This window comes from Bos javanicus, chromosome 4 (assembly GCF_032452875.1).
Source record: "Bos javanicus breed banteng chromosome 4, ARS-OSU_banteng_1.0, whole genome shotgun sequence".
NCBI classification, from domain to species: Eukaryota; Metazoa; Chordata; class Mammalia; order Artiodactyla; family Bovidae; genus Bos; species Bos javanicus.
In genome coordinates this window covers 19,647,584-19,670,199 of record NC_083871.1, presented here as the reverse complement: position 1 = coordinate 19,670,199, position 22,616 = coordinate 19,647,584, and the positions used below count along the sequence as shown (strand labels likewise).

Here is a 22,616-nt window from a genome sequence, read left to right as displayed (position 1 = left end):
TCTTCAGTTAGTGAAGTGACAGTTGTATTAGAGATCCAATCTTTGAAATCATACAGAAAGCAAGAAGAGAAAGAGGAGCAATTGGAAAGAAACTAACCTGCCCTGTGATTCTGCCTAGTAAGGCCCATATTCCTTGTCCTTCACTTCGAAGTTTTCCATTCATGTTTTGTAGTTCTTCCAAAGATTCACAGAGCTATAATGTGAACAATTCAAATTAGTAGACCATTACAATATTCAGTAACATATTTGAAAATGTAAATAATTTATCAATGTCCAAAATATCTACATTTCTATTCCACATACATTTAACACATTCAAGTCACAATACACTGAAAAATGAAAGTCTCCAACTATTTAAGAAGCACCAACAAAAAGTAAACATTTTATGTTAGCATTTTACTAATAATGATACTTACATATTCTATAATAGTTTACTATATAATTTCACAGACACACTAATTAACCCTTATGAGTGTATCAAAGTGCACTCCCACCATTTTTCCAACAAGAAAATGATATATATCAATAAGTCAATCCTGGGGACCTCCCTGCGGTCCAGTGGTTAAGAATCTGCCTTTCAATGAAGGGGACGCAGATTTGATCTCTGGTTGGAGAATTAAGATCTTACATGCCTCAGGTCAAGTGAGCCTGAGCTCTGCAACTAGAGAAGCCCACATGCCGCATTACTGAGCCCTCGTACCCAAAGATGACCCAGCACAGCCAAAAGAAACAAAAGTCAATCCAGATTTTTCTTATGTTACTTATTATCTCACATTTAGTCACAACTTGCTTTTATACATTTCTTCATGAACTTCTTCATCTTTAAAATGAAGATATAGAAGAGAAATTTTAATCAGGAGATTTTTTTTTTAATCAAAAGTAACAAAACAATTTAAGAAAAACAGTAATTCAATAGTAAGTTTTAAAGTTTTCTATAACTTAGAAAGATAAATGGAGTCAGACGTGGGCCTCAAACCCCAACTCTATGCCTTGACTACCTTTGCGAACCTGGGCAAATTACTTCACCTGTTTAGGATTCAGTTTACGCTTCTGAAAAAGGGAGCAGAAATCATAAGCCACATTATAAAGCTGAAGTGAGAATGAGATGAGTTAACACAAGTAAAAATGCTCAAAACTGTGCCTGGCACATAGAAAGTACTCAGTGTTAGTGACGGTAATGAAGATAACGAGGGGTCGGAATTACAGACAAGTCGTAGAAACTCCAGAGGAATTTCAAAATGAAACATAAGGAATCATCAGTAAGATGTAATTACATTACGTTGTTTGTTTTACCTTATTATATTCCACATGAAGCTTTTCTTGTTCATTCTCTAATTTATCCTTTATATTCTTTTGTTCAGCCATATTCTCCTGAATTTGAATCATGCGCATATTTCTCTCTAGTTAAATTAAATATCCAATTTTAGTTTAGAAGAAAATAAAAGCTGATATACAAAATACACAAAGGAAGAAGCTAGCCATAGAGATGACCACATGGATAAACCTAGACACTTTTAACTCTACTCACAAATACATTAAATTAGCATTTTACAACAATCCACAACTTATTAGGAAAATAAACATACTTGATATATGTAGCAAGACTAGTAAATTTCTAAACATTGACAGTGTATCAAATATTTCTATCAGCAAACTGTTCTCAATGAAAACGTGCATGCATCAGGGCCTATACTGACCGAAATAATAATTCACAAAATCAGCAGTGAGAGCAGGTTGCTTATGCTTTCTCCTTCCATCCACACTAGAACTAGTATCTGAATTGTCCACTGGGAAGATATCTGTACTGATTCCCATGAGTTCTGCTTTCCGCATAAGTTTGCGAATGGCTGAAGCACTGCTAGTGAGTGGTCTGGGCAATTTTTCCCTCGGAACCCAGGCCTGGGGTCTGGTGGATCGAGCTAGTTCTGCTTTGGCACGATACTGCTGAAGCCGGGCATTGATCCTTGCCTATAAAAGAAACGTACACAAATTTTAAAAGATATTAAAATGGAACATACTTATGATTTTTATTTCCATACTTAGCAAGAGTAAGGATGATCAGAAGTTCCTCTATTGCGGCAAATTATATCTATCCACAGTCCTTAATATCCACAGCATAATTCTTGGGTTACGATAAATGAGGTCTACCCCTAGTTAACAACTGCCCTAGCCTATGATTAGTTGTCAAAAACTAGTATAATTAAGCTGAGGTTTCTCAACTAGCCTTGTACTAGTCTTCATTAATTTACTTAATTTACAAACAAATATATTTCATGACAGGCAAACTAATCAAAGTCTTTGCACATATGAATCTTAGAACAGACTGAAAAAAAGATGTGGTCAACATATTGCACTGATAGAATAATTTCCTCTAAGCCACATTCTTTAATGTATTAGAAACATGTTTTATAAATGACTGCTTTGTTGAGACTAGATGATGAGTAATGTATTCAACCACAAACTATACTCTCCATTTACCTTAATGACAGTCCACTTTCTAGATAATTTCACAATTACACTAACCAAATTTCACAATTATACATCATATATCAAAGATGCATGAGATCTTAAATTTCTAACTTCTTTTTTTTTGGCCAGGCTATACAGCTTGTGGGATCTTAGCTCTGTTACCAGGGATCAAACTGGAGCCCTCAGCAGTAAGAGCACAGAGTCCTAACCACTGAACCACCAGGGAATTCCCTGAAATCCATACCCTTGCAAGAAAAAAAACACAAGTTTTGGAATGAGTCTCATACCTGTGCTTCTGGTGATAACTGCTTCTCTCTCTCTTGTAAAGACATTTTACAATAGGATTGTAGAGCCAAGTAGTTTTTTCTCTTCCACTTTCTGTCTAACCTATCTGCATGTTGCTTACAATAAGCAAAAAATGGATCTGCTATATCCTATATAAAAAAACAGAGAGAGGGAAATGAACACTTTTACTCCAAAGGGTCATTTTAAAAAAAAGCCATAAGAGATAATATTTCCTTTTTGAAGAGTATACCACAGTGCTGGTTATTCCTAAAAATAAATTACAAAATTAAGTTTTATACATAATGATAAAAATCGCTGCTTTAGGAACTTAATCTATATACCAAATTCAAATTAACAATTTTTTTTCTTTATACAGCCTTGTGGATTTAAAAAATACTGAAATCAAAACTTAGGCATTACATTAAGTTATACTTGTTACCTAAAAAAAAATCACTGTTTAAAACAAACAAGATATTAATAGGCATAGGTAGAAATCATCATTAAAGTTATTAATATATAGATTAATATTATAAAACAACAACATATCTAGAAAATATAGGACTAGTCAACAATAGGGCATTTCTAACTGACGAGAAATGCACAGGCAAACTCTACCTGGGATAAAACTAGATTAAGAAGGCCAGGCCTTATGGAAGGGGAGTTTAGGGGAGAATGGATACACATATATGTATGGCTGAGTCCCTTCACTGTTTACCAGAAATTATCACAGTATTGTTTGTTTATCAGCTATACCCTAATACAAAATAAGATGTTTAAAAAAAAAGGCCAGGCCTTGTCAATAAAACACTTCAGATATTCTCTTTAACTCTTTACAAAATTCTAAAACCTCAAATGGAAACACAGCCGTCTCACAGTCTCATTTGATGGTACTACCTTAATGGGTACATATTCATAAATAATAGGATACAAAAACATAAAAGGAAATCTACTATCAAAAATAGGAAAAAATTGTAAATATGTAGGCAAAAAAAAAGCATTCTGCAATGTGACTGGCCAGCAAAGTAACAAGTAGTTCATTCTTCAGGTCTGTCCCAAAGAGAAAAACAGATAAGCTGCTCATACGGTTTTTACCTGAGTTACGTTAGAGTCTCTTAGTAAGGTGGGGTTTTACAACCCAAAGAGAACTGATGATGCTAACAAAAGTAGAAACAAATGAGAAGTACAAAAAGAAAAATCATCATATAGTAAAACCAAAGTGTGCTTAACATTAAAAACTTCAAAGTATATAACGCAACTTTTTAGTATGATATCCGCAGATGTTACAATATAGCACTGTGAATATTGTAATTAGAGAATCTGGATATATAAAAACTTGGACAATAAAACCTGGCCCCACCAATTAAAGATTTTTGTGGCTTTAAACAAGTTGCTAATTATCTCTGGGTCTCTGTTAACTCATTAACAAAACAGGTTTAATAATTATTACTTCATATAGGTACAGAAATAAATTTTAAAAATGTAGAAAGGAGACTGGATTCTCTCTCTCTCTCTCTCTCATTCACACTCATACACAGCTGCTTTCTCACAACATGCTCTACACATCCTGGCAATAGAAGAGAGTAAGTGGAAATAAAGAATATATTGAACTATAGTCAAAATGATCTCAAGAACCATTCTACTGTCTTAAAGTAGTAGGTAATGTTGAAATTGAGATATCAGAGATAGGATTCATGCTTGCATAGGTCAGTTAAGCATTAGAACCAAGACTCTGACTTAATGAAAAGACCAGTCATTTCTGGTCAAAAAGACACATGAAAAGGATGAAGTAGCCCAAGTAATTTTTCTTTTGTTTCATGACTGGGGATTGGGGACAATAAATCCTAAATCTAAGGCTATCAAGACCAAGGGATTAATTTTTTTTAGAGAATGAAACAGATACACCAAGCAACCCCTATCCATTAACATCTATCCTCATCTTTTTCCCCTTAGTAGTAGAATCTTTCTGAGTTTCTGGATATATGATGACCTTGCTAGAAAATTTCTATCCAGACCCTCAGCAGCTGAGTATGGCCATATGATAAGTTCCAGCCAATGAAGTTTATGAAATTTCTTAACCAGACCCTTGATAGGAAATGTCCACTCTTCACCTTCTCTTCCTTCCTACCAATGGGGTACAACCCAGGCAAGGTGGTGATAAACCATCTCTGACCATGCGAGAAAGTACAACAAACTAAAGGAATATGAAGCAATAAGTAAGAGGCACCTGGTCCCTGGAACCAAACTCCCCTGAACATAAAATCAATCTGGAATCATAGAAAGACCATAACGTCTTCCTTGTTCAAGTTACTGGCTATTCAATTTTATTAAACCATTCAAAATAGTGTGCTAATTAATAATCTGGTTGACTTGGACTATCCCCTCAACTTGCCTAGAGAAACTTTCAAGATCCTATTCCCAGTAGAAAATGGAAAGGGAAAAAAATTTTCTAAACATTTACCATGTACCAGGCTTAGTGCCTGTTTTCATACTGTCTCATTTATCTCTCATCACTACCACATGAGGTAAGTTCTATTATTTTAATATCAACTTTATGGATAGAAAACTGAAAACAAGAGAGGTTAAGATCCACTGCTAGTAAGTAAAAGCTGTCTTTTTCAACCACTGTCTGTCATCAGATTTACTTAAGGACATTTCCAAATAGAAACAACAAAATCCCAGCTCTGGAGATTGCGTTTCAGTAGGTCTAAGGCAAAGAGTTCTAAATGTGAATGCCTTGAGAAACAGTTAACAGTAAACATAAATGAGTAAAAGGATGTAAAGATGCTGGGAAATTATAAGACAAAAATAATGATGGAAATAGGGGGAAAAGCGGAATGTGGGGTAAATGGTGGGGACCCGTGACAACCTGGAATGCCCCATCAACTCAAGTTATCTTTTTATTGCACTATTCTATCATACAAAATGTATCTACAGGTCACATTTAGCTTGTGGACCTCTGAATTTCACGATTTGTTCTAGAATCTTAAAACCAAAACAATTTATTCCAAACAAAGCTCCCTGACTAATACTGATTCAACAGTTCAAAGGACTATAAGCTGAAAGAAACTATTAGGAATCTTGTACATTGAGACCCAACTGGCACTTGTTAAAATGAAGTATTTTTAAGAAAAGTAGAGAGGTTTTATTGGTATCTGCATAAAACTGTTTATTGAAATAAGAAAAGTGTAAATACTATCATGAGTTAGGAGCATAACATGTTTATCTTCTCAGTTACAACACCATCTTTTTCCACCTCACCTCAGCCATTTAATTCCTATGACTGTACCTAGATTCTGAACTCTTTCCATAATGCAATTTCTCAAGTATTCTCTGAGCATTATCTTTTATCTTTCCTGATCACTTCTTTTCAGACTCAAACAAGTTTTTAATACCTTTCAGATCTCCAATGTACAGACTTTAATCCTCTGACTGCCCCAGAGTCCCATACACATGATTGCCCTCTTTACCTGATTATTTCATGGCCCATCAATTAATTACTTGTTTGCAGTCCTCTCTTCACTTGTTCCTCTCTTCCTCATCTAGCTTCACTTGACAAAACCTAAAGCAAGGTAAACCCAACTCTTCCCCTATTTTAACCTACATCAGAGCATCTGAACACATTCCCAAATTAATTTCCATTCCATTTTTATAGATAATCACTGAACAGCTTCATCTCTCAAACTTTCAATATCTCCTCTCTATTCTTAACTTGCAGATGATGGCCTTATTTATTCCACTGGAGAGGTTTTGAAGAGAGGAGAAAAGCAATTAAATGAGAACTTCCACAACCTCCAGTCACTGCATACCTCAACCTATCTGCATGTCTACACATATCCTCTGACTAATCTCCTGTTACCGGAGATAAACTGCCCAATGTCCCTATCTAAGGCTGACCTTCAGTTGCAATTAATTCCACCCCATCTTCCCTACAGCAATTCTACCTCCTGCACATTTTTTTCTCTCTACTGGCATACTAAAAACACTGTAATATCCTTTAAAAATACTTAAAAGACATTCCCTGGGCTCTCATTTGTAGGTCACTTCAAAGTCCCCCTTAAAAGGAAAAATCTAAAGCCCTGCCCATATAGCTGTCTTAACTCTGTTCCACTCCTAAGTTTTCAACTAGTCTCAACTTCTCTAATAGCTCCTCTCAAGTCAAAACTGACCTTCATTTTGACAAACCCAATGGTCACTTCTCAGTCTTAACCTTATTCCTTTGACACAACTTGTTTACTCTCTCTTTGAAACACTTGTCTTATTTTTTTTTTTTTTTTAACCTCACTAATAACTCTGCCTCAGACTCCTTGGTAGATTTCGCCTTACTTTCCCAAATTTCAATTTGGGATTGTTGAATGCCGAGGTAGCCCTATGACTGTCATCAGAACTCTTCCCATCTCCTTCTCCTCTTATACTCTAAGTAATTTCACCTAGTCATCTCACCATAAATACTATCTATACCCTGACACTCCCAAATCTGTATCTTTAGCCTTGATTGCTTCCCTAAACTTCAGATTCTGATAGTCACCTACCTACCTGATGTCTCCACTTACAGGCCTAATAGGCGTTTTGAACTCAACATGTCCAAAACTGTCCTCAATTTCCTTCTCTCCTGCAATAAATCTGCTCTTCCTGCAGATTTAATAATCTTTCAATAAATCTTTTCTACTTCAGTAAACCATAACTCCACTCTACTAGAAGCTCCACAAGAGCCTCCTGATGAAAGTGAAAGAGGAAAGTGAAAAAGCTGACTTAAAACTCAACATTTGAAAATCATCATGGCATCCTGTCCCATCACTTTGTGGCAAATAGATGGGAAAACAATGAAAATAGTGACAGACTTTATATTCTTGGGCTCCAAAATCACTGCAGATGGTGACTGCAGCCATGAAATTAAAAGATGCTTGCTTCTTGGAAGGAAAGCTATGACCAACCTAGACAGCATATTAAAAAGCAGAGTACTTTACTGACAAAGGTCCGTCTAGTCAAAGCTATTGTTTTTCCAGTAGTCATGTACGGATGTGAGAGTTGGACTATAAAGAAAGCTGAGCGACAAAGAATTGATGCTTTTGAACTGTGGTGTTGGCAAAGACTTTTGAGAGTCCCTTGGACAGCAAGGAGATCAAAACAGTCAAACCTAAAGGAAACCAGTCCTGATTATTCATTGGAAGGACTGATGCTGAAGTTGAAGCTCCAATACTGTGGCCACCTGACGCGAAGAACTGACTCACTGGAAAAGACTCTGATGCTGGGAAAGATTGAAAGCAGGAGAAGAAGGGGATGACAGAAGACGAGATGGTTGGATTGTATCACCGACTCGATGGACACGAGTTTGAGCAAGCTCCGGGAGTTGGTGACGGACAGGGAAGCATGGTGTGCTGCATTCTCTGGTGTCAGAGTCAGACATGACTGAGCGACTGAACTAGAAGTTCAGGCTAAAGAGAAATCACCCTTTTCCTCTCTCTCTCTCTGTTTACTCAACAATCTCTCAACAGATATCTACAAAATCTGTCATTTCTTATTACCTCTATCCTTAAAACCTTAAACCATTTTATTTGTTCTCTCTACTTTCACCTTCGCCTCTCTATAGTCTATACTGAACACAACCATCAGGGTGGTCCTTCTAAACATCAGTTGACTCACATGTTCTCTATGCAAATCTGATGGCTTTCCATCTCACTCAAGAGTGTAAATCCAAAGTCATTCTCATGTTCTTCCAGTCCCTACATGATGTAGCTGCCTCTATGACCTCCTTCCTCTCCTCTTACCACACACCAGCCCCCACCTCTGTATCAGCCATACCAGTTCTTCTTGGTCCTCAAACCAAGCATGTTTCTACCTCAGAGCCTCTATATTCTGTTCCCCCTGCCTGTAACGCTCTCCTCTCAAATAAACATAAGCTCCCTACCATTTTCCTTACATTTTTTCCACAAAATGTCGCCTTCTTAGAGAGCCCACCTCTGATCTCCCCATATAAAACAGTACTGTCCTACTTCCCTTAGTCCGTACATACTTTATCCTGCTTTGTATTTCTTCATAATACGTATCACAATATAGCAGTGAGTTGAGGATAAACCCTTAAGTCTGGGAGACAGAGAAGTGATTACTCGTTTGTCTCAAAAGTATTGGTATTTTCTGGTAAACTTTTTCACTATCTGTCCTCTCCCAACCTGCCACTCAAATGTAAGCTACCTTAAGAACAGTTTATTTTGTTCAATGTTAATCTCTATAGGCTCCACAGCAAAGCCTAATACACAGTAGCTCAATATACCTGTTGAATAAATATGCTGAATGAATGACAGTAAAAAGCATTAATCTGTAATCCTTAAATAGTTCAAAGGGACAGGGAGCCTGGTGGGCTGCTGTCTCTGGGGTCACACAGAGTCAGACACGACTGAAGCGACTTAGCAGCAGCAGCAGCAGCAGCAAGAGATATATAGGCCAAGAAGGTCCACTGAAGTTTCTGATTCTTCTAGGGAATCTTCTTATTTCTGTATTTACAGCACTTCTTGTCCATCAGAGGCACCTGTGACATCTTTTAATGTTGTCTTGTAAGACTTTTTAACATTTCATTGTGTTTACTATCTAACCCCATCCACATGACTTAAAGCTATTTTTATGCTCCCTGACAAACTCCTCCACCCCCAAACCTAGAGTTTATAGTGTCTGTTGCACATATGAATAGGCCCTCAATCATGACTGACTGATGTGAACTGAGTACTATGAAGTTATGTTTGAACATAAATTTCACTGTTTGTAAACAAAGTTTAGGTCACTCCTAACAAAACAACTCAGTTTTAGAACATGAATTTGATAAAGACTTACTCCTGACAGTCACGTTCCACAAATGCTTGCTGAGTTATATAATTCAGCCCTCAACTGTGATGCCTTTGCAAACACTATATGATTAACTATTTAACACACAGTTTTAGTTTACTTTTTAAGGAGTCTTGTACTCAAGTCTGAAACTCCCAGAAGATGAAGACCAAAGGATAAAAACAATAAATCTAAGCAAGATTTCTTAATTTCTTGAATCTAGTACTTGAAATTTCTAGAACCTTTTACAGATGAAAACTTTTCATGCAAATTCAATGCCCAAATGCTTGAGAAGGAAATGGTAACCCACTGCAGTGTTCTTGCCTGAAGAATTCCATAGACGGAGGAGACTGTGGGCCATGGTCCATGGGGTCGCAAAGAGTTGGACACAACTGAGCAACTAACACTACACTAATACACTAATGCACAAATGACTCGCGTCTAGATACCAAAAAAGAAAAATTTCACAATGTACATATTTTCTGAACCATAAACAAAACCATACGTACAGCTGTTTAGTACCCTTTCCTATAAAAACTGAAAGTAACCAACTTAACTTTATTGAGATCTTATTCTAAGAATCTGTATTCAATTTGATCTCATTTTTAAAGGTCTCTTTTCCCCCCATTTTTAGCATTTATCACTTGTTCACTTTTCACTTTTATGACTTAAGTATTTTATCAATTCTTAAAACTCATACATATTATATACAAAATATGGTGGTCTAAAACCAATCTAATAAGAATTTTATGTAAATTATATTTATTAAAAAAATAAAGCAGTTTCTTTACCCATCATTAAAATATTATCCTTATCTATATCTTTTATATAAAAAATTAATACTAATCTAGCTAACAGAAAAATAACACTTTATGAAAGTAAAATTATCCTTTGGCATCAGATTCTACAAAAACATTAGGTATTAACTATTTACATTAAGCTCATTAAAATCTGACATTAATATTTCTTTCTGGCAGGAAAATACATATGATTTAATGATTATATAATACTTTAAAGTATTCAATTCTACTTTTCATTTTTTAACCATATCTGTTAAAACAAAAAGAAAACCTATGTTAATTTATTTGGCAGCCTAAAGTTCAACTTATGCAATATCGGTTTATATAGGAAAAGTCCTAATAATCAGCTCTGCACATAGGAATTATCCATTTGCATTTATTATATTTTATTATTTCCTTACATATAGTCACACCATCCCAAATTCATTATTTTTAATTGCGGTTTATAAGCAGATAAAAATACAGTCTTATGGTAGACATCAAATTTAGACACTGACACAAAACTCACAAAGTTAACTGAAAAATAATGATATAAACTCTTTATTAAAAACAGAACTGGTAAAAAAAAATAAATAAAAAATAAAAACAGAACTGGTGTGTTTTTATCCTACAGGTTATTTTTTATTTATTCAAAAAAGATTTGAGGTGGCTTATTAAAATATGCAAAGCGTAAGATAATTTAATTAAGCTTTAATTATTAATTTTAAAAACTAAGTAAGGACTGTAGTGTGTGTGTGTTTAGAAGGTGAGAGTGAATAATGAAACAAAGGGAAAAACGAAGTAGAAAAAAATAAGATGAAACCCAGACATAAAGAATATTCCTTAAAGTTCTCTGTGTAAGATTATAAAACTAAAGCCAATATTAATGTCAAAAAAAAACAATCAGAAAAAAAGTCTTGAAAAGGAAGGACTACTGAGAAGCCAATTCCACTATGATGAGACAGGCTGGAAGGAAAGGGGATGACACTCTTAAAAAGCAAAGATCAGGTAACAGATCAAACCCAGGGAAAATAAAGGCCAGAACATCAGAATTCTACTGTGAAGCAAGGAAGGGAAAAATGGAAACGGTGAAATTTTCATTTGTTTCTTTCTTTTATTCAAAATAACTGATTCTTCTTTTCCTTCTTTTAATACCTGATAAAAACACTACTTCATTTGATCTAAGTATATGGCTGAGCTACAGTGAAAGGAAATAAACTGCCAACTTCTTAGGCTGGTTGTAGCAAACTGTTTGTTAGCTGCTGACTCCCCAAGCCATTCCCTTCCAACATATTCCCTTTTTGTAAAATTCATTTTCTCTGACAGAAACTGAAAATGTCAGGTTTCACCAATTCATCTTATCGCACTGCTAACAATAGCCATAATGACTATTTTGACACATGAGATAATGGGACAATCTACTGGAGTGAACATATGAGAAAATTTTTCAGTCCTAATGATAAGAGAACCCTCTCCCCTCCTCCTCTGTTTTGAATTATATAATGAAAGAACACAGTGCTTATTTAGAGCTATTCCAGCAATATTGAGACCATGAGACAACAAGGTTAGGAACCAAAAAGAAAAGCATATTGATGTTGGTAGAATAGAAGAATAAAATAAGACTTAATCATTGAGCTTCTGAAACAACCCCAGAACTACTATTGTTTAGGTCTCCTGTCATGAGATAGTTAACACATGGCTACCACAGCTAAGTATTCTATTACTTGCTTCCAAAAGCCTAGATAAGGTACAACATCAAAAAGTTGAACAAACAAAATACTTATCATAAAAGTCACATGCACATTGGTAGTAGACTCCACATGTGGCTCTGAAATTGCCAGAAAATTAAAGAAGTTATTGCAATCAGTAACATAATTCACAATATCAGAAACCAGTTAATAAGCAAACACACAGCTACACCTACTATTAAGAATTAAGAGAAAGAACACTACATAATGTACTGAGAAACAGGCTCATCAACATTCTCAGTTTAAACAAAAAAAAATCAGTAAGGCTTTCAACACCAACAAAAGTATAAAAAGTACACATCAACTAAATGAATAATAGTTAAGAATCAAAATAATTTTATCCAAGAACATAAACATCTAATAATATGGCTCATGTAAATGTTTGGAGCAGTTGATAATCTGTATAAATTCCAAGTAAATTATATTTCTTACAGTCAGTCATACTTCAAAAAAAAGTTAAATGATTCTTAGAGAAGTACCAAAGTGAAAATGATCTATCTGCTAACAAGTAACCAAGCTGGAGGAAGTAGTGAGCAACTTCCTCACCTTTGCAAACCAAAGAGACAGAGACACATGTATGAATAGTTAGTTATTCTAATACCACAAGAAAAGGTACCAAGGAAATACCCTCAGACAATGCCTGTAGATAAATAGGAAATCAAATAAAAATAAATGGGAAACCAAATTGCAATTCACTATACACAAAATGGGAGGAGGCAATGTGGCACCCCACTCCTTCAGATTGGACTGGTTGGATCTCCTTGCAGTCCAAGGGACTCTCTTCTCCAACACCACACCTCAAAACCATCAATTCTTCAGCGCTCAGCCTTCTTCACAGTCCAACTCTCACATCCATACATGACCACTGGAAAAACCAGAGCCTTGACTAGACAGACCTTTGTTGGCAAAGTAATGTCTCTGCTGACTGCAGCCATGAAATTAAAAGATGCTCACTCCTTGGAAGGAAAGTTATGACCAACCTAGACAGCATATTCAAAAGCAGAGACATTACTTTGCCAACAAAGGTTCGTCTAGTCAAGGCTATGGTTTTTCCTGTGGTCATGTATGGATGTGAGAGTTGGACTGTGAAGAAGGCTGAGCGCCGAAGAATTGATGCTTTTGAACTGTGGTGCTGGAGAAGACTCTTGCGAGTCCCTTGGACTGCAAGGAGATCCAACCAGTCCATTCTGAAGGAGATCAGCCCTGGGATTTCTTTGGAAGGAATGATGCTAAAGCTGAAACTCCAGTACTTTGGCCACCTCATGCGAAGAGTTGACTCACTGGAAAAGACTCTGATGCTGGGAGGGATTGGGGGCAGGAGGAGAAGGGGACGACAGAGGATGAGATGGCTGGATGGCATCACTGACTCGATGGACGTGAGTCTGAGTGAACTCCGGGAGTTGGTGATGGACAGGGAGGCCTGGCGTGCTGTGATTCATGGGGTTGCAAAGAGTCGGACACGACTGAGCGACTGATCTGATCTGATCTGATCTAGGTTGGTCATAACTTTCCTTCCAAGGAGTAAGCGTCTTTTAATTTCATGGCTGCAATCACCATCTGCAGTGATTTTGGAGCCCCAAAAAATAAAGTCTGACACTCTGTCCACTGTTTCTCCGTCTATTTCCCATGAAGTGATGGGACCAGATGCCATGATCTTCGTTTTCTGAATGTTGAGTTTTAAGCCAACTTTTTCACTCTCCTCTTTCACCTTCATCAAGAGGCTTTTTAGTTCCTCTTCACTTTCTGCCATAAGGGTGGTGTCATCTGCGTATCTGAGGTTACTGATACTTCTCCTGGCAATCCTGATTCCAGCTTGTGCTTCTTCCAGCCCAGCGTTTCTCATGATGTACTCTGCATATAAGTTAAATAGGCAGGGTGACAATATACAGCCTTGACGAACTCCTTTTCCTATTTGGAACCAGTCTGTTGTTCCCTGTCCAGTTCTAACTGTTGCTTCCTGACCTGCATACAAATTTCTCAAGAGGCAGGTCAGGTGGTCTGGTATTCCCATCTCTTTCAGAATTTTCCACAGGTTATTGTGATCCACACAGTCAAAGGCTTTGGCATAGTCAATAAAGCAGAAATAGATATTTTTCTGGAATTCTCTTGCTTTTCCGATGATCCAGCAGATGTTGGCAATTTGGTCTCTGGTTCCTCGACCTTTTCTAAAACCAGCTTGAACAACTGGAAGTTCACAGTTCATGTATTGCTGAAGCCTGGCTTGGAGAATTTTGAGCATTACTTTACTAGCGTGTGAGATGAGTGCAATTGTGCGGTAGTTTGAGCATTCTTTGACATTGCCTTTCTTTGGGATTGGAATAAAAACTGACCTTTTTTTTACGAATTTTTTTTTAATGAAATCTTAAAAGAAAAAAAAAAAAAGACCTTAAATGCTAAACAGCTGATCACATACAAGGTGAATGATAAAAGGGATTGGTCCCTCAACTTGTATTCTAATCATTGAGAACACAGTGAAAAATAATAACAAAAAATCCCTGTCCTCATGAATCTATGTCCTAATGAAAGTGACAGACAATAAACAAAATAAAAAGAATCATACATATTATCAAGTGGGACTTATTCCAGGGATGCAAAGATTTTTCAGCATCCATATGCCAATCAATGTGATATACCATAATAACAAATTGAAAAATAAAAACCATATGATCATCTTTATAGATGCAGAAAAATCTTCTGACATAATTCAACATCTATTTATGATTTCTCTTCAGAAAGTGCACATAGAAGGAACATTCCTCAACATAAAAAAAGGCCATTTACGATAAATCCACAGTTAACATCATAATCAAGGGTGAAAAGCTGAAAGCATTTTTCTATAAGATCAGGAACAAGATAAGGATGGCAACTTGTACCACTTTTATCCAACATAGTTATTTTGGAAGTCTTCGACACAGCAATCACAGAAGAAAAAGAAAAGGAATTCAAATTGGAAAAGAAGTAAAACTGTCACTGTTTGCATATGATATCGGTGCTATACCTAGAAATTCCTAAAGATGCTACCAGAAAACTACTAGAGCTATACTGGACAGTAGTTAGGTTAGTTAAAAAGGGAAGAAAGCAGCAGAAAAGAGAATAGAAACTGTTATGGGAGTGGGAGGATTGCAACATTAGACAGGGCGACCAAGAGAAGCCACAGTGAGCAGTAGATATAGAATGAGGACCTGAAAAAAAAGTGAGGGAATGAGCCATGTGGGGGAAAGGCAGCCCATGCAAGGAAACAAATACAGAGGCCCAGAGCAGGAGCTCACCTGGCCATCCATTCAAGGAGCAACAAGTGAGCCAATGAGGCTGAACGTGGGGAAATGATAAACTCAGAGAGGTAATGTGAAGCCAGATCACACAGACCCTTATAGACCAGCAGAGAAACTGGCCTCTAGTTTGAATCAGATGGAAAGCCATTGAAGGGTTTTAAGCAAAGGAGTGACCAGATCCAACTTAGATTTTAATGGGATAATACTAGCCACAACTGAAAATGTCCTTTGTTCTCTATGAAAAGGCTTGACACCAAAGCAGGACCTAAAAGCCAAATCTGGCACTGCCTGTTTTTGGAAATACAGTTTTATTTGAACACAGCCATGTTCATTTGTTTATATATTGTCTATGGATTTTTCATAATCAGTGGCAAAGTTAAATAGTTACACACAAGCCATAGGCCCACAAAGCCTAAAATATTTACTATCTGGCTCTTTATAGTAAAAAGAAAAAATTGCCACCCTCTGCTCTAGCAAGACAAGGCCAGAAAGAGCTGGGAGGTTATTAATCCAGTTGACAAAAAAAGACTTGGACTAGGGCACAGCAATGAACTTAGCAAGATAACACTGAACATGTCCTAGATACACTTTGAAGACAGGATATGCTAATAGATTAGATATGGAGTGTGAGAGAAAGTGATCTGAGTAACTGTCAGAATTCATCCAGAATAATTTTTAAAATAATGCCTAAAACAGCCATATAAAAATATTACTGAAGATCTCATACAAAATACCTACTTTTAAGGAATGTAACTTCTTCATTAATTCATTTAAAAATATTTTATTCAACAAGAGCTATTCTTACCAATCCTGGTTCTTCTAGCAATATTAAGGCATCAGTTCAGTGCCAAATATCTAATTTGAGCCTTTGAAATTTAATTCATGAATGATTTCAATCCATTAAATCAAAGGTTGTAGGGAAAAAAATTGATACATAATTTCACATTATTTCAAAGAGAATTTTTTACATGGTAACAGATTATAACAATGTTCACAGTACCAAAATCATACTTTATCATAGAAGAAACTACCAGATGGTTTAAGTGAAAGATAAGGAATCTTAAGGCTAACTATATGATATGAAACATAAGTTGCAACCAGCATAACTGGGCCTGTTTTATAGTGTGGTTTTAACAATAAGATATATTTTGTCATGAAGTGAAGTGAAGTCACTCAGTTGTGTCCAACTCTTTGCGACCTCATGGACTGTAGCCTACCAGGCTCCTCCGTCCATGGGATTTTCCAGGCAAGAGTACTGGAGTGGGGTGCCATTGACTTCTCCAGGGGATCTTCCCGACCCAGGGATCAAACCTAGGTCTCCCTCATTGTAGGCAGATGCTTTACCGTCTGAGCAAGCAGGGTCATAACATGGTTAAATATTCTAAATAATCTAGAATTTTCACAAAATGGGTCAAAAGCAATAGAATAGATGTCACTAATAGGATAAAGTACTATGGCAGACGGCTATAAAAAGACGTAAAAAGTATGCTAGGGTTATGATGTCACTGGATGAAACCAAAGTACTCACTCTCTTTTTCAACCTTTCTTTGACTGCCTGTATAAAACACCCATCAAGAAGTAAGATATCCAACTTAATAAAACAGTCTTTAAAAAAGACAAAAAAAAAAGTGCTTTCTCTAATGTCATAAAACTGAAACAGAAGACAAGGCATACCCACAAACAGCACATCTATTTTGATTTAAAATTTATTTTTTCATCAAATATGCATTACATAAATCTTAATCTACACAAGTACAACCAGGAGAAGTAGCCAAGAACTTCATTTTAACAAGACGTTTACTGACAAGAGCAAACTTCATTGATACTGATTCAAGCCAAGTCTTGTATTTTAAAACCCTATTCAAAATTCTTTATATGGTTTCTTTATATATTCTTTATATAGTTGATTTTTCAACTATATAACTGTTTACAAGAAGAAACCACAAATACATGCAAATATGCTTTAAATCATTTCCCCAAATTAGAGTTCATTTAACAAGATGGGGAGAGAAAAATCACACTTCATTATTCCAAAATCCAGAATTCCTACCTAATCAATCAAAGGAGGGAGTAAGGCAAGGAAAAAAACCTGTTTCCACATCATGATTTATCTAACTTTCTCTGTAAATTTCCCCAGATTAGCTCGCAGATATATAGATATTCAGACCTCAAACTGTAAACTATTTATTCAGTGTAATACTGTATTTTGTTTGTTTTAATTTGAATGCCTTTATGTGGAGATGCAATCTCTAAATCACTATGGACCCCATTATACCCGCCGTCCCATACATGACTGCTTCACACATTTTCATTAATTAAATGGCTGCTGCTGCTGCTGCTAAGTCGTTTCAGTCACGTCCGACTCTGTGTGACCCCATAGACAGCAGCCCACCAGGCTGCCCCATCCCTGGGATTCTCCAGGCAAGAACACTGGAGTGAGTTGCCATTTCCTTCTCCAATGCATGAAAGTGAAAAGGGAAAGTGAAGTCGCTCAGTCATGTCTGACTCTTAGCGACTGTCTACCAAAAATAATGATGGATGGCACTATACAAAGAGACCCAAACTATCACAGTATAAAAGGCAAAGTCCTCTCAAGTTCTAAAAGAAATGGCTACAAAAAAACCATCCTGCCTACGAAATTCAAAGTTTCCAGAAGTAAAGTCATAACCTTAACCTACAGATTCCCTGATGCAGATATTCACTGAGATTTATCTGATCTGCTGAGTCTTACTTCTTTTATCTCTCTGGATTTCTGCCAACCATCTTGAGTGATTTGTTGTTGTTCAGTAGTCACTAATTCATGTCCAACTCTTGTGACCCCATGGACTGCAACATGCCAGGCTTCCCTGTCCTCTACCATCTCCCAGAGCTTGCTCAAACTCATGTCCATTGAGTCAGTGATGCCATCCACCATTTTGTCCATTGAGTCAGTGATGCCATCCACCATTTTGTCTTCTGTCATTCCCTTCTCCTCCTGCCTTTGATCTTTCCCAGCATCTGAGTCTTTTCTAATGAGTGGGCTCTTCACATCAGGTGGCCAAAGTATTGGAGCTTTAGCATCAGTCCTTCCAATGAATATTTAGGACTGATTTCCTTTAGGATTGACTGGTTTGATCTCCTTGCAGTCCAAGGGACTCTCAAGAATCCTCTCCAACATCACAGTTCAAAAGCATCAATTCTTCGGTGCTCACCTTTCTTTATGGTCCAACTCTCAAATCCATACACGACCACTTGAAAAACCACAGCTTTGCCTTGTTGGCAAAGGAATGTCTCTGTTTTTTAATAAGCTGTCTAGGTTGGTCATAGCTTTTCTTCTAAGGACCAGGCATCTTTTAATTTCACGGCTGCAGTTACCATTGCAGTGATTTTGGAGACCAAGAAAATAAAGTCTGTCACTGTTGCCATTGTTTCCCCAACTATTCGTCATAAAGTGATGGGACAGGATGCCATGATCTTAGTTGTTTGAATGTTGAGTTTTAGGCAAGCTTTTTCACTCTCCTCTTTCACTTTCATCAAGAGGCTCTTTAGTTCCTCTTCACTTTCTGCCATAAGGGTGATACAAACTGCGTATCTGAGGTTATTGATATTTCTCACGGCAATCTTGATTCTAGCTTGTGCTTCAGCCAGCCCGGCATTTTGCATGATATACTCTTCATATAAGTTAAATAAGCAGGGTGACACTATACAGATTTGACGTACTCCTTTCCCAATTTTCAACCAGTCTATTGTTCCATGTCCAATTCTAACTGTTGCTTCTTGACCTGCATACAGGTTTTGCAGGAGGCAGGTAAAGTGGTCTGGTATTCCCACCTCTTGAAGTATTTTCCACACAGTCAAAGGCTTTGGGGTAGTCAAAGAAGCAGAAGTAGATGTTTTTCTGGAATTCTCTTGCTTTTTCTATGATCGAACAGATGTTGGCAATTGAATTTCTGGTTCCTCTGCCTTTTCTAAATCCAGCTTAAACATCTGGAAGTTCTCAGTTCACGTACTGCTAAAGCTTGGCTTGGAGAATTTTGAGAATTCCTTTGCTAACATGTGAAATGAGTGCAAATGTGTAGTAGTTTGAAGATTCTGCGGCATTGCCCTTCTTTGGGACTGGAATGAAAACTGACCTTTTCCAGTCCTGTGGCTACTGCTGAGTTTTCCATATTTGCTGGCATACTGAGTGCAGCACTTGCACACCATCATCTTTTAGGATTTGAAAGAGCTCAACTGAAATTCCATCACCTCCACTAGCTTTGTTCATAGTGATGCTTCCTAAGGCCCACTTGTCTTCACACTCTAAGACGTCTGGTTCTAGGTAAATGATCACACCATTGTAGTTATCTGGGTGATGAAGATCTTTTTTGTATAGTTCTTCTGTGTACTTTTGCCATCTCTATCTTTTGCTTCTGCTAGGTCCATACCATTTCTGTCCTTTATTATACCCATCTTTGCATGAAATGTTCCCTTGGTATCTCTAATTTTCTTGAAGAGATCTCTAGTCTTTCCCATTCTATTGTTTTCCTGTATTTCTTTGCATTGATCACTGAGGAAGGCTTTCTTATCTCTCCTTGCTATTCTTTGGAACTCTTCATTCAGATGGATATATCTTTCCTTTTCTCCCTTGCCTTTTGCTTCTCTTCTTTTCTCAGGTATTTGTAAGGACTCCTCAGACAACTATTTTGCTTTTCTGCATTTCTCTTTCTTGGGGATAGTTTTGATCACTGCCTCCTATACAATGTCATGATTCTTCATCCATAGCTTTCCAGATTAGATCTGTCTATCATATCTAATCCCTTGAATCTATTTGTCACTTCCACTGTATAATAGTAAGGGATTTGACCTAAAGGTCATATCTGAATGGCCTAGTGGTTTTCCCTACTTTGTTCAATTTAAGTCAGAATTTTGCAATAAGGAGCCACTTATTCATGATCTGAGCCACTATCAGCTCCCAGTCTTGTTTTTGCTGACTGCAAAGAGTTTCTCCATCTTTGGTTACAAAGAATATAATCAGAACCAATCTGATTTTGGTTCTGGCCATTTGATGTCCATGTGTAGAGTCGTCTCTTGTGTCATTGGAGGAGGGTGTTTGCTATGACCAGTGAGTAATCTACATGACCCCATTATACAACTGCTCCTCTATATAGGTCTACCAAATAGCTGTGAAAATGCACAATGTCCCTTTAGTACTCTTCTTCAATTAATCAAAATACAACTCATCATAATCAGAGACTGGCACAAAACCAGATACATGTGCCCAAATTATAATCTCAATAGGATCAATTCATTGGTAAAATATGTCCCTTAAAATTGGCTCAAAAATTTTTCTTCATGAGATTATCTTTTTCACTTGTTTCTTGCCTATGAAATAAAATGGAGTAAGATGAAAGCCCAACATAAAAAATATATTTTTACATGACACTGAAAATTCACCCAATAAAGTAGCATAACAACAGAGGCTTAGATATTCCATAAATCTATTCCAAATATAAAGTAAGAATTATAGAACACTCAATTACCTACTTATATAAAAAGCTTAAAAAAAAACAAAGAAAACAAAACTTGGTCTCAGGATCCCTTACAGTAGTAAAAGGTTTTGAAGACCTGCAAAGAGTTTATGTGAGTTATAGTTACCATATTAGAATTTAAAATTGAGAAATTTTTTAAATATTCATTTATTTTAAAATAACAATAAGCCCAGTACATGTTAATAAAAATAACACTTTAATGAAAAATACTAAGATTTACATACATAAAAATTTTTAGTGAGAAGACTGACACTGTTTTACATTTTTGCAAGTCTCTTAATACCTAGATTTAAAGAACACAGCTGGATTTTCAAAACCGCTTCCACATTCAAATGCTTATATTGTTATATGCTATATAATCTCTGGAAATCTCCACTATTACTTGTGAGAAAATTAAGAGCAAAAAAAGTACGTATTATTTTCATACTATTATGAAGACAGTTTTAACCTCACAGACCTTGAGAGAATACTGAAGAGTTCCAAAAATGTACTTTGAAAATGACTGATTGCTTAAATTTCTAGTAGGAAAATTTTAGAATTAGAAACAATTGTAAAGAAATAGAAATGCAGGTACTGAAGACAGGGTAGTGATTTTACTTAAAGAGAAACAGAGCAAGGTTATTACTAAAATATAATTTTAGATTCTTATACAAGATAGGCAGACATTATAATCCTTTAAAACACCTTGAATTATGTTTCATTTTATGTGTCAGATTTCATTATAAAATTTGTAACATGCTTTCCAAAGGTATGGCTGGCTTTAAGACTGAAAAAATTCATATATATATTGCTTGCTCAAAGTTTCAGACCAGTGATCTAGACAAACACTTAAAGAATAAACTCACAAACTTATTTTAAGATGCACACCTGTTAGAGAATACAATGGAGTCATGATAAGCCTTATGAACATAGTCACCAACCATGGATATAAATAAACCTACCTCTTCTGCTGCCGCCTCTGAGAGCAGACCTTCCCTCTGCGCACAGGTCACATGGAAATAGGCTCTGCACATCCCTGCATCACAGCTAATGCAAACTCCAGTTCGAGCAAAACGAGGGTCTTCACAGAAGCTACACTCCTACAGTGGAATAACAGGAAAAGTCTCAGAGGGAAAACATTCCCAGAACAGAAACTGTATTCTCATACAAAGCTTCTACAAAATACAAATAGTGAACCAAGAGTACCAATAGTGTATCAATATAAACAAAAACCTTAGGTAAGCCAAATATTTATAAGAAAAAAAGTAATTCTCTATAGAGTTCTACAAAACCAAAATTCCACTTATATAATGATGATTATAACAATAAGTAGTTGAGGGCTTACCATGCACTACGCACTATTCTAAGCATGTTACATGAATTAATATATATAATTATTTATAGTGTCATCTGACACTATTTCATAATAATATGTGGAAGAAGTACTACAGTCATTCTCATCTTACACATGAGAAAACTGAGGTTAGTGCAGTCTTTAACCAGATAATCTTAAAGACCATGCTCTTAACCATTAAACTACACTTATTTCAACAATATACTATTTGAAAAAATTAAAGAAAACGAATAAGAAGCCAGAGAAAATTCACCAAAAGATCTAGACATTGAAATCAAAGAAATAATGCATTTTAAAAATATATTTAAGAGAAGCAGAAGCAATCTTAAGTAAACAATTTTGTGAAATTAATAATAACACACAATATAACCAATTATTTATATTCTTCCTGTATATAAAAGGAAAAA

General features: G+C 36.2%; 1 protein-coding gene across 11 annotated transcripts in view; it reads right to left on the bottom strand.

Moving 5' to 3' along the window:
* PHF14 (PHD finger protein 14) overlaps positions 1–22,616 on the bottom strand; it is a 199,482-nt gene that overhangs the window by 139,393 nt on the left and 37,473 nt on the right. For all 11 annotated transcript variants that reach the window (XR_009735798.1, XR_009735800.1, XR_009735799.1 and 8 more), the window contains exons 7-11: positions 21,818–21,955; positions 2,757–2,903; positions 1,698–1,968; positions 1,294–1,400; positions 98–193 (exon numbers count right to left, since the gene is read on the bottom strand). Coding sequence is in view for 6 of the 11 variants with exons in the window: in XM_061413572.1 (XP_061269556.1) it covers positions 98–193; positions 1,294–1,400; positions 1,698–1,968; positions 2,757–2,903; positions 21,818–21,955 (759 nt within the window). In the remaining 5 variants the exon portion in view is untranslated. The remainder of the gene's footprint in view (positions 1–97; positions 194–1,293; positions 1,401–1,697; positions 1,969–2,756; positions 2,904–21,817; positions 21,956–22,616) is intronic.